At 50.2% G+C, this 12,094-nt stretch overlaps 6 protein-coding genes across 6 annotated transcripts; 3 read left to right on the top strand and 3 right to left on the bottom strand.

Moving 5' to 3' along the window:
• Positions 1–940: 940 nt before the first annotated feature.
• TRV_02240 (uncharacterized protein) lies at positions 941–1,333 on the top strand (the record flags this gene model as incomplete). The annotated part of the gene is made up of 1 exon (XM_003023562.1): positions 941–1,333. One exon carries the CDS (start codon positions 941–943, stop codon positions 1,331–1,333), a length of 393 nt encoding a protein of 130 aa, XP_003023608.1.
• A 523-nt stretch (positions 1,334–1,856) lies between these two features.
• Positions 1,857–3,843, top strand: TRV_02241 (uncharacterized protein; the record flags this gene model as incomplete). Its single annotated transcript, XM_003023563.1, has 2 exons — positions 1,857–1,878; positions 2,015–3,843. 2 exons carry the CDS (start codon positions 1,857–1,859, stop codon positions 3,841–3,843), a joined length of 1,851 nt encoding a protein of 616 aa, XP_003023609.1.
• A 780-nt stretch (positions 3,844–4,623) lies between these two features.
• On the bottom strand, positions 4,624–7,481 carry TRV_02242 (uncharacterized protein; the record flags this gene model as incomplete). The annotated part of the gene is made up of 5 exons (XM_003023564.1): positions 4,624–5,189; positions 5,244–5,669; positions 5,729–7,009; positions 7,089–7,179; positions 7,353–7,481. 5 exons carry the CDS (start codon positions 7,479–7,481, stop codon positions 4,624–4,626), a joined length of 2,493 nt encoding a protein of 830 aa, XP_003023610.1.
• Positions 7,482–8,335: 854 nt separating this feature from the next.
• On the bottom strand, positions 8,336–9,718 carry TRV_02243 (5-formyltetrahydrofolate cyclo-ligase, putative; the record flags this gene model as incomplete). Its single annotated transcript, XM_003023565.1, has 4 exons — positions 8,336–8,836; positions 8,882–8,929; positions 9,121–9,206; positions 9,289–9,718. 4 exons carry the CDS (start codon positions 9,716–9,718, stop codon positions 8,336–8,338), a joined length of 1,065 nt encoding a protein of 354 aa, XP_003023611.1.
• Positions 9,719–9,956: 238 nt separating this feature from the next.
• On the bottom strand, positions 9,957–10,390 carry TRV_02244 (uncharacterized protein; the record flags this gene model as incomplete). The annotated part of the gene is made up of 2 exons (XM_003023566.1): positions 9,957–10,084; positions 10,189–10,390. 2 exons carry the CDS (start codon positions 10,388–10,390, stop codon positions 9,957–9,959), a joined length of 330 nt encoding a protein of 109 aa, XP_003023612.1.
• Positions 10,391–10,478: 88 nt separating this feature from the next.
• On the top strand, positions 10,479–11,450 carry TRV_02245 (uncharacterized protein; the record flags this gene model as incomplete). Its single annotated transcript, XM_003023567.1, has 3 exons — positions 10,479–10,791; positions 10,869–11,053; positions 11,145–11,450. The coding sequence occupies 3 exons, from the start codon at positions 10,479–10,481 to the stop codon at positions 11,448–11,450; spliced, it is 804 nt and encodes a 267-aa protein (XP_003023613.1).
• Positions 11,451–12,094: the final 644 nt, after the last annotated feature.

Consider the following 12,094-nt stretch of genomic DNA (forward strand, 5'->3'; position numbering starts at 1 on the left):
TACCTCGCTCGACCTGCCTGCCAGCAAACCAGTGCGTCTTATTACATGCAGCTATATTAATAACGGGGACACCACCGCCTGTTGTATGAACCCTCGCCCTTTACCTTTACGGAGGCCAGCGGGAAGCCCCAAAAGGGGACGTCCAATATTATATCAGACTGACTTTTCGAAAGCTCTTCCTAAGGCGCTTATACGCAACGGTTTCTCCACCACACAACCTTGACCTTCTCGCCCATGTCACGGAGTAAATATACACGGCTTGATGCCATCGCCTAAAGATGACATATTTCGATTGCCTACGGTGGCTCCGAGATCAGTGACAAGAGGTCACTCCCAGCGGCGTGGGGTGCGAACTCCTTTCAAAAAAGTGCGATTGATGACCTGATGCTTGCTTTTTTCTACGCTGTCTCTTTCTCTTTATATTTTTTTTCTTTCTCGTCTAATATGATTGCCCTGTTCTTTTTTTATTCTTTTTTAAATTATGTGCTTTTTTGGCTTTCATCCACTGGGCATTTCGGATCGATGCACCCTTTTACCCGGAGTCTAGTTCATGATTATTGAATCCAATGCAAGGCAGCTAACTAGTGTTAACAAGTTCTCATCATGATACCCGGCCCTATGATCGGAAGCGCAGACCTTGGTGGACCTGTCCAGGGGCCTCTGGACCAGGGCATGGGGCAGTTTTGGGAGGATCCCTCATTTCGTATTTCGGCCGCGGCGGGAGGCAATGAAATGGCAGATCGAGATAAAACAATTCAACCTGGGGCCTTCGGGGATATCAAGAACATGTCCGCCTAACTACTGGCTCAGAACCTCCAGCGACATCTCATAGCAGTCCTTTTGTTTTTTTTTGTTTTTTTTACCTTACCGCTGTCACACGGCGAAGCCCGCAGCGGGAACCGGATCGGGCCTCAGTGAAGCGGACAAATGAGCCATTGCCATGCCACCATCTAGCCCCAGGCTAATATACACTTGGCTGGGTTATTTCAGTGCTGTTGGTGCGGCGCTTCTGGCTGCTGCTGCAAAGCCTGGAGAACATTACGAAAAACTACTGCACGACTTACCAGCCGCATGGCTCTGCTGGGTCATATTATGCATTTACTACATTGGAAAACGATACCTTCTCCACGGGCGCTTCTTTGACGGTGATGGCCTCAGAGGCAGAGATCTGACCTCCTTCATTCGCTTGTGGGCGGCTTCTATTGCCGTCGTCGCATTCATATTTGCCTCTTCCTTTTCAGGGGAAGCCTCGTGGCTACTGGTATGGAAGCATGATCTGTCCAAAACCCCCTCCCCCCATTCCACCATCTTCCTTCGAACCCCCTTGGAATAATAATCACCGCTTAGCAAACCCCGAGAGGAGATATATTTGGCGGTTTGAGAGCAATTGAGGATGAAAAGAATGCTTGCTGACTTACTCCGTACTAGCCTGTCATTACAACTATCGTCCATGTGATATTTCTTTTGCGAGAAAAACGCTCTTTGTTATCGCCATCGGACAGCTCACCTGGGGATTTTATACCCAAAGGATGGCCCTCCTTCGCCCAATTAACTGGACCGGTTGCTGTCTTGCTCTCTTTGGTTGACTCGGTTTTCCTATTTCGCCAGAGTGGAGATTTGAATTCATCACCGCTACCCTCTATCCTGCGTCTGTCCGCTTGGATATGCCTGGGTTGGCGGACGTCGAATAGCATCCGGTCAACAACAGCCTCTAAAGGCACGGATGTAACATCTTCTCTCTCACATGGTGTTACACCAAGAGTACTTTTCGTATTGACCGTATCTCTCGCCCTACGCGGCCATGTACCAAGCTTTACACCCGTCCAGATCTTGGTCTCCTTGCTTTCGGCCTCGAAATGGATAGCAATATTTTCACTGGTATGTGTCAAAACAAGCCCACACTCTCATTTTGCCTTACTCCGTAGGGTATAAACGTAGATATAGAAACATTGCTGACGTTGGACGATATATATCAAGGTTTCGGGAAATGGCCCTGCTTCTGCAAGCACTCTAGATTCATTTGCACTCTTCTCGGTTCAGGCAATAAATGTCAAGCAGACCAATGAATTTCCCGTTCTATTTTTGTCAGCCGCAGTAGCCTTGATACAAGGGGTAATTGCTCTCCCGAAGGCCACACGACATCAAAATTGGCTAGCTCTGCTTTTGTTGATCCCACTCGCTGGCATTGTGCGTCAGGAAGCCTCCATCGACCTTGGATATTCCCTCTGGGACGGAACGGTTGGGCGTGTTGCAGATATCCGCATCCACCCCATCCAACAACTCGCATCAGATGCCCTGAAAAGGCACCGGGACATGGTGGCAGGCCAATCCAAAACTTTGGAGGCTGCCATTAAAGAATATGAACGCCGATATGGCCGAAAACCTCCTCCTGGATTTGATGTGTGGTATAAAGCTGCAACACAGAAAGGATTTATTCTAGTCGATGAGTTCAATTCGTTAATGGAAGGACTAGAGTTATTCTGGGGGGTCCCTCCCGCTGTGCTTCGTGCCCGTGTGGCTGCAGCAACGCAGATCTCAGGTTCAAGGCTCATCCGCTACTCTGTGAGAAATCGTAATCTGGTGGCTGAAAATGACGGTGAGGCTACTTGGATTACCAACCAGCTAAGGTTATGGTTCACTCCTGAAGTATTGGATACTGTGCCTGATATAATGTTTGCCCTTAACTTACTTGATGAGCCAAGGGTCGTGGCTCCCTTTGATGAATTAGTGGAGGCTCAATCTGCAAGTAAACTGAATGGCTCCGCAGGGCTCTCAAAATCTTTCTCAGAAACAGTCGGGTTCGAGAAGGCAAATTCCAACAACATGTGGGATAGCATGACATTATCCTGTGACCCCAAATCTGCAGCTAGAAAGGGCCCGAGCAGATTCAGGCTCCCTCACAAGGGGTTGGCCAGCAGCTTCGTTTCCAACACGAGCGTTGCCCACGATGTCTGCTCCATGCCAGATCTCCAGATCCAACACGGATTCTTCATTACCCCCGAAACGGCAAGTATAGCACATTCGATCGTCCCCATCTTCTCACAGGCCCGGCCTTCAAGTTTTCAAGACATCCTTCTGCCGAGTGTATACTATGGTGCAAAGCTAGAGCTGCATGAATACCAGGAAAGCCAGGATATGAAGTGGGATGAGAAAGAGAATGTCGTCTATTGGGCAGGCTCTTCAACAGGGGGCCATACCAACATTAAGAATTGGCGTACCTTCCACCGTCAACGACTGGTGCTCGTAACCTCCCACAATGCTACGAGGGTTAGACTTATGAAAAAGGTCCCTAGACCCTCTTCGACGGGCGGTAACACCACGTCTACTTGGCGCACCTATACGTCTAAGATGGGACAGATTGCGTCCAAGTTCAAAATCCGAATTTCAGCCGTCATCCAATGTGAACAGGATGCATGTGATGCGCAAGAAGCCGCTTTCCGACCAGATGAATACCCAAAGGATGATTTCAAAGCAACTTATCGAGCAAGGTATAATTTAGACGTTGATGGCAACGGTTTCAGTGGCCGTTACCTTCGCGGACTCTTGTCCAACTCTGCCATGATGAAGCAAACAATGTTCAAAGAATGGATTGATGATTGGCTGACGCCTTGGCTCCATTATATACCCGTTAATATGGACCTGGTGGAATTCCCAGAGTTGATACGGTTCTTCACTTCTGAGCCTGAGGGTCAGGAGATTGGGAAAAGAATTGCGATGGCAAGTAAAGACTGGGCGCAGAAGACAATTCGGACGCAAGATCTAACTCTTGCGCTTTGGCGGGTAATGTTGGAATATTCACGGCTTATGAAGGATGATAGGGACTCTTTGCAATGCTGTTCTTGATTTGACTGCTGTTGAACAGCATTTGTTTGCTGGGGCGGATTTTAGATATATATATACACTGGGTGGCCATCTTTTGTTTTTGGTTGGAAGCGATATATGTTCCGTTCACGAGCGAAGGCAGGGCGATGTATTCATATTTCCCTTAATAGATTTCTAGATTTTTGGTTCTACTGTTAGCATGGGGGATACTTACGAATATGTACCTGTTCTGATGCTTACGCCGGCAACCGGGAATAGACGTCCTTGTAGCCCCCCTATTCTACCTACAGCCTTGTCCATGGATGGCAAGTATGCTCTAGAATACTAAACGATATATACCATCAACAGAACCCAACGCCCATCTTGTCCGATATATCCACCTCAAGCCGTACGTCTTAAGTATAATGCAAGAGGATCGAGTACGAATTTGAGGAGTGTTGTAAACGTGAGGTAAAGAGTACCCGAGTCGGTTAAAATAAATGGCTTTGGTACAGGTTTTGTTGAAGCGAGCTGATAGTAAAATTGGGAGATGATCAGGCCAATCAATTACTGTTGCGAAAGTATCGTAAAGAGCTTTTCTGTGCCACCTCTTATCGGTCGTTACCTATGGTGGAAAGACTTGTCCATCACTCGAGCTTAACGATATAAAATCGATACCTACCTACCCGGTAAAGCGGAACCGTGTAGCCTCTAATCTGCCTAAGCCTTCCCTTGGTGCCACGTTCCGGCGTCTATATGAGTTTGTGAAATCTGTAAAGGAGGTGTATGAGTTAGTGCGACGAGCGAGGTTGTTGAGATTGTTTAAAAGGAAGTGTGACGGTGATCTGGTAACGAACCTTGAAGGACAACTCTAATCTTCCTCATGTCGCCTAGTTGGGCATACTCCGAGAGAGTTTTCATCAGGCGCTCGCTTTCGCCGGGCTTGACGGAGCGGGCGGGCAGCATCTGGATTGTGGCTTCGATCCAGCTTGCTGTTTCTGCGGGTAAAAGTTCGAAGCATGACATCAAAACTGCCGAAGCATCTGGGAAGCAGTCACCAGGAAAAGTAAACATCATTCCGGTTAATACCCGTTGCACGAGGAAAGAGCCCTGTGACACCATTATTTGCTTCACACCAGATCTGATCTCCGGCGTGTTCGTATAGACCTCGCCTTCCGGGGTTGTGAAGTTGGACACAGCCGGCTTCTCAAACCCAAAGCTGACCAGGTCACGGAGATATTGCAGGGTGGCGGTTAAAGGTTCGATCTGCTGGAGGGTGAGTGCACTCAGAGCAGCAGAGAAAATGGGGACAGAGAGATTTGACGTGACGGTGTTCTTGGGGAAGAATCTGACTGCATCTGTTGCCAGTCTGAAGAAGTCCTCGATCACTAGCAACGTATTAGTATTTAACAACAACAGACCTAAAGAAAGGTTATACATACTGTCAGGTAATTGCTCTGGAGGCAGGTCGTTGAGAATTCGGAGGAAGAGCACGACTTGCTGTTCGAAAAACTGATAAACAGCAACGCTCGTGGGGTTATCAACAAGTTCTGCCCCGGTTGAGAATTCTCGGACAATTGCATCTGTAGCCCAGAGGAAACATCCTTCTCTCGAAGCCTCGAAGCCAGAGGAGATGTTTTGGGCGAGCGTCGGAAGGAGAGGAGCCATTGCATTGCGGTATGAGATGATCATGTATCGCCAGCATCGGCAGACTCTCTCGAGGATTGGAGTTGATTTCGTGAAATTCATAACTATCGTACTGAGAACGGGTAATATATCTCCGCAATATTTGACTCCAGGGTTCTCTTTTCCTGGTTCGACATAAGGAGAAACCACCTGGATGAAGATCGCGATTAATTGCAAGTGATCTAGAGTGCCCATCCTTGTCAGCTCTAGTTCATATTTGGAGGAAACAGCATATACATACCAGCCACGGCCTTTTGACCGTCTTCATCTTTGGCGTTGTTGGCCAAGTTCATAATTCGAGACATAAGGGGGTTGCAGAATAATTTTAGTCCTTCGTATATCTTTTCAACTGGCTGAACAGCAAGAACAGCCGCAACACCCTCAGTGACCTCTTCCTGACTCGATGGCTTTAGACCATCAATGACAGACTCATAGAAGGTATGAAGCTGTGGAATGTGAGAGCCGAGCAGTTTCTGGCAGTCGGTTCCGAGGAACTTGAACGCAAGGGCTGCCGCCTGCACAACTTCCTGTGATTCGTGCTGGAATCCGGAGATGACATAGTTGAGCTGTGCCTCCAGCGTTTCTGGATGCTGCGCAGTCCATTCGGTATATCTACCAAGTGCCATGATTGCCTGGAAACGGACCTTCTCCTGGTCTGGTATGCGCACAATGAGGGGAATGATTTCCGGCAGGACGTAGCTTTCCTCTGCTTCCACCATTCGTCCCATCGCACGCATGCTGAAAAGGGGTGCTTCCAGTTCTTGCCAGTGAGGGACATGGTCGTGTCTTGCCTGGGGCCCGTATTTGGCAACCCAAGCCTGAATAAGACTGTATGCCTTTCCGAGACAATCGGAGACACCGATAACCGCACAGCAGTCCTTGAGGACGTCTCCCATTGAATGTCTGAAGCTTCGGAACTTCTCTTCCTGCTCCCTGTCTCCATCGAACAGGTCATTCTCGTCTCCGTCCGAGGAGGGATATTCTAGATGTTTGATCATGACATCCACGAGTTTCGAGAACAAGTCTCCCAGGGTAGCTCTAGCTCTTGCGTACCGCTCCAAAGTCAAGTATTGTTTCAGCTCATACCAGAAGACGAAGGTAATGGAGATGGCGTCCCGATCCTTGTCAACTGAACAACACTCTAGCACAGCTTCCACCAAGTTTCTGAAGTCTTCAGGTAGACGTGCAATTAGAAGTACCCAGGCCTCTGCAGCCTCTGCAAACAACCGAGTAAGGCCCCGTAGTAGGTCGACATCTTCTGTCTCTGCGGCTTCTCTGATCCTGGGCCTTAGGGCAATTATTCTTGGGTATAGGGCCTTGATGACGTCCATTGAGTCGTCGACTTCGAGTGTGTCTCTATAGATCATGCATATGCAGTCTACCGCCGCTTCAAAGGATCTTTCCTCTGCAAGGGCCTTCATAATGATGTCCATGAGGGGGGACTCCACAATCTGAGCTGCGGGTATCTCACGCATCCATGAAGTAATACATTCTAGGAGAAGTGGGTTCGTTGCCGCAGAAGCTATAACAGAGAGAGATATATAGTTAGTAGCGCACTTAACTAAGCAAACATCGATAAAAAAAAGGGGGGTAAAACCTACGGGAAGATTGAGAGTACTGTGTCAAAAGACCCAGGACCTGGCTTGCGTTCTCTTCCAAGAGCTCCCTTGTTCTTGAAGACAGCTCCTCTTCCTAAGGGTTACGCACGACTGATTAGATAAAACAAGAACGATTTTTCTCTGGCCGCAAAAAAGGGGGGTTTGATAAGACGGGTATATATGTTGGTGTTGGACTTGCGCAAAGGCGGTGGTAGATGGGAGGACAAAGGTGGATGGATGTGGTGTGTGAGCTCTGCCGGAACATACAGTCAGGTTGATTTTGCGCCCTTCTATGACCTCTTCGGGAAGGATCTTGAGGAATTCGAGGACACAGTCTCCAGCTTCGTTGCCGAGAGCAGCTCCTACGGTAGGCAGGACGTCTTTCCAGGAGGTCATCTGGATAGCAAGGGTGGCCAGGGATACACATAGTTGTGTCCGTATGGGGCGAGGTCCAGATCTGTAATTTGACAGGAGAGACAGTATCGACGTCCTTAGTTCGGGCTGAGCGGACTCGGGGAGCTGGTCGAGATCATATGTAATCTATCAGAAGCAGACACAACCCGTCAGCTGCCATGTTGGTGTTGTATGTCGTGGTGAAAAGGGGGTATATATATATATATATATATAGATAGATAGATATGTCTAGGGGAGATAAGCGCGGGTCCTCACTTTTCCCTTGAGCGTTGTAGCCGCAAAGAGCTTTGCCTCGACCTGCGCATCGGCAGTCTGGAGAATCGCATGCGTCGTCGTCCATGCCTCTGTCTGTTTGATACGAAGAGCAACAGCAGCGTCTCGTTAGCCAAAAGGACGGTTCCATGGAGGGGTAAACATCTACTCTATCTATGACAGAATACGGGGCGAGGAGGGACACGGAGATGGCTCAACTGATTTCTGGAACTTCTCGAGGAACTCATGGGCGTGAGTCTTCTCCTGGCGAGAGACGCTGCTCTGCATCGTCTGGAGGGCAGCGAGCACCGGCGCAAAGGCCTGCTGCTGCGCTGAAGCACTGCTCGCTGTCGCCATGGCGCGGGTTCACTGCTATGCGGCGGGCGGCGGAGGATCGGTGCGGGCGGCAAGAGATCTGGCGACGTAGCAGGGCTGGGAGTGTCAGCGCTGGGCCTGCGGTCGTCATGAGGCAGAGGACGCTGCGATAGAAAGAGGCGAGGCGGGAGTGAGGGATCGCTGCTCGTGGTGGTTGTTTTGTTGTTGCTGCTGCAGGCGTAGTTTTTGGCTGTTCTGGATATCCTTAGTTATTGTTTTTTCACTTTTTTTTTGGTTTGATGGAGGGAAAACCCACTTGGTTGTTTTCTCTCTCTCTCTTTGCTCACCAGCGAAGTTTTCGACACTTTTTTGACGGCCGACAGCAGCTTCACCACGACAGTGAAAGAGGATAGAGAGACGGTAGAAGAGAAAAGGACGAAGACAAAGACGAGACCATGACCGGCCGAGGACAGCGAGGCGGCGCGAAGACGCTGCTGGCTCCGATCCATTTCATCTTCAAGCTCCTGCAGCAGCGGACGACGGTCTCGATATGGCTGTACGAGCAATTGGCAGTGCGCATAGAAGGGAAGATACGGGTACGCAGACGGCTCTACGCCTGGTGGTCTACTCTGGAGCTGGAGCTGGAGCTGGAGCTGACGGTTTACTAGGGCTTTGACGAGTTCATGAACCTCGTGGTGGACGACGCGGTCGAGGTCAAGTTGGCTACGAAGACGGAGGAAGAGTCCAGGAGACAGCTTGGTAGGGAGATTCTTTTTCTCAAGTCATGTATCCTGCTGCTGCTACATAGCATATACTAATGGTACGGGACAGGCCAAATCCTTCTCAAAGGCGACAATGTCTCGCTGATCCAGACGGTGCAGTCATAGGACCGACGGGGCTGGGTTTACAAGTAACGGTTCAAAGGCGACTGGCGTTTACGGTACACCATGTTTTTGCTAGGAAGGGTTCAGTTTCAGCGATGAGAGGGAGGAAAAAGGGGGAAGACGATGAATTTGAGAGGTGTTCAGCTTCTCACGACTCGTCCGTCACCTACGACCAGGCTGTCGACGAGGTTGTCGTACTCTCCCACGGGCACCTCTTCTGGAGGCTGAAGGACCTGCTCGGCCAGACAGAAAGCGGCTATTGAGAAAATATTTTTGATGGGTTAGTGAGTCTAACGGAATTAGTTGTGCTGTTTGATGCTGCTGTTTTGAAGTCTCACCGAGATATGGCATCTGCCCTTTGCCCACGTTACTGCGATATCTGTTGATAAAACGGTCATAATACCCCTTTCCATGTCCCAGTCTGCGTCTGCCATGGTCAAAGGCCATGCCCGGCACGACAATGAAATCCAAGCCACAGTCGTCACCATCACCACCTTTCAAGGCGCCGTCTTCACCCCGTAGCCCGTTCCCGCCCAGACAGTTCTCCCTGCCGGCCACCGAGCTGGCGTCAAGCGTAGGAATCCCCCACCCGTCTGGCTGTAGAGACTCGTAATCCTCGAGCGAGCGCAGGGCCAGCATTTCCATGATCGACGACGGCTTCGTTTCAGCACTGCCTCCGAGCTTGTAGATGTATGGCACAAAGACCTGCTTCCCGCGTCTAAAGGCGTCCCTCACGATCTCCCCGGTCCTCAGCTCGCCGGCCGGCATCGACAGGTAGACGCTGACGCGCCGTGCCGACTGGTATTCGGGGAGTGCGAGCAGACGTTCAGTGGCAAGCGAGGCTACGATAGACAGACATCAGCAACCCTGAGGATAGATAGACGTCAATCAATAATATAGAGAGAGGCAAGAGAAGGAGGGCGCGAACATTGAGATGTAACTGAGTCTGCAGAGACGCCGGCGAGGATCTTCTTGATCCTGCTCCGCATCTCCTTCTTCGCCGTGCTTATCGAGGCCATCGTCGCATTTCTTCTTCTGTCCTGTCAGTCTCGCTGTCCTCCTCCTCTTCCTCCTTTTCCTCCTCCTGCTGCTGGCTGGCTGGCTGCTGGTTTGTTGACGTCGTCTGGAGTCCTGCTAGTGAGTGGCGAGTCTTGGGGGGAGGCGACCAGGGCAGCGCAGGACCGAAACATCGACGGGGTCAAGCGTAATAATTATAATTAGTTATATCGCCAGTTAACATATAACAGAGACAAGGAGAGCAGACGAGATCTCCTGCTGAGCCGTCGCTGCGTTGCCTGTCGCTGTTCGCTGTCTGCTGGGCTGTCCTCGACGTCGACGCGGGAAGAAGAGCGAGGACGACGTAATATCGGGTGGCTCGTCCCTTTTTTTCGCTGATAATATTATTATTTCCCACTGTCGACTCCAACCCTCGCCCTCCATCATCCATCATCTATCCCCCGTCTCGCTGCCTCTTCTCCTGCTGCTGCTGCTGCTCGCTATCGAACTGACCCTGCTGCTGCTGCCGACGATGAACCTGCTGCTGCTGCTGCTGCCGCTCGGCCTGCTGCCGGCTGTCTCTGCAGAGTTCGACCCGCGACTCGTAGGCACCTGGACGACCAAGTCACGGAAGGTCGTAACAGGCCCGGTGCGTACACTCACTCCCCCCCGGACAGCTGAAGGAGGCGCTGGAGGATGCAACAGGCTGGCTGACAACTTTCTCCTGCAGGGCTTCTACGATCCGATCAAGGACAGGCTGATCGAGCCGTCGCACACGGGCATCTCCTACTCCTTCACTGAGGATGGCTACTTTGAGGAAGCTCAGTACCGCGCCATTGCGAACCGTGAGTCCACCACACAACTATACACGTAACCTGGGGTTTCAAGGGCAGATGGACTAAGAAGAGATGTTGTTTTATAGCACAAAACCCGGCCTGTCCCAGCGGGATGATGCTGTTCCAGCATGGGACTTACGAGATCAAGCCCAACGGGACCCTCCTGTTGAACGCATATGCCTTCGAAGACGACGGGCGTCAGTTGATATCAGACCCTTGCAAGGGCGAGCGAGCAAGCTACTACAGATACAACCAGAACGAGACCTTCAAGGTAGGCTGGCCTTTTTTTGTTTGCCTGTGACATATATATTTATATATATATATACCCCTGCTGCAGCTGTGGACTGACCAATGTTCTACAGAGGTACGAGGTCTTACTCGATGAATTCCACAACATACAGCGGCTCAACCTGTATGGACACGACGGCACACCCATGAACCGCATGTTCCTCATCTACAAACCTCCCCAGATGCTGCCAACCAAGCACCTCAACCCCGTCGTCAAGGTTCAACGACGAAAACGAGACCTTGGAGAAGGCGAATTCGACAGGTCTCCCATCAAGAATTCTGTCCTCTCCCACCTACCCGTAACCGCCAATGCCGACCGCTGGTGGTGGGTTGGCGTCCTCATGACCTCCATCGGCGGGATTGCTCTCATCTACTCCTAGCCTTCTAAGCCTTTTTCTCCGCTGCATTTTTCCTTCCCATCCTCGACGCGAGGAAAACCGGAAGAAGCATACAAAAAGTTATATGATATAATGCACCATTTTGGATATAGATGGCGTTATGAACGGTCTGGCACACCCCGGGGGATGGGGTTCCTTTTCATTCTCTTTTATTTTATTTTATTTTTTTCACTTTTTTTACCTTTGGTCTTTGCCTCGGGAGGCTCATTGTTGATACGTGGGGAGGGTATTCATCTTCCTTTATACCTGCGTGTGCCGGAGTAGTCGGTTGCTACATACAGCTGTACTTGTACCCCCTTCCTTTTTTACCCTCTTGTCTATTCTACTTCCTCCCGTCTGCATGGCGTGTTTTTCACCCCTTTTGTCTTTCCTTTTCCTGTTATGTTCTGCCATTTCATTTCTTCCCGTGGCTCGGTCTGTTCTCATATGGCCGACGGGTAATTGCAATGTTTAATTATCATCAGCATCAAATAATGTTAATCCCTGTTACGGTCGTCTTATGCACCATCAAACAGTTACAGATCTAAGGAATGGAGATGATAGTGTTACATTTGGATTGTGCCTCTAATTTACACTGCTGCCCCTTACACTTCATACAGATTCGGGACTGCATACCACCAGGATAT

Source organism: Trichophyton verrucosum, assembly GCF_000151505.1.
Source record: "Trichophyton verrucosum HKI 0517 chromosome Unknown contig00204_1.f1.exp, whole genome shotgun sequence".
Taxonomy (NCBI): domain Eukaryota; kingdom Fungi; phylum Ascomycota; class Eurotiomycetes; order Onygenales; family Arthrodermataceae; genus Trichophyton; species Trichophyton verrucosum.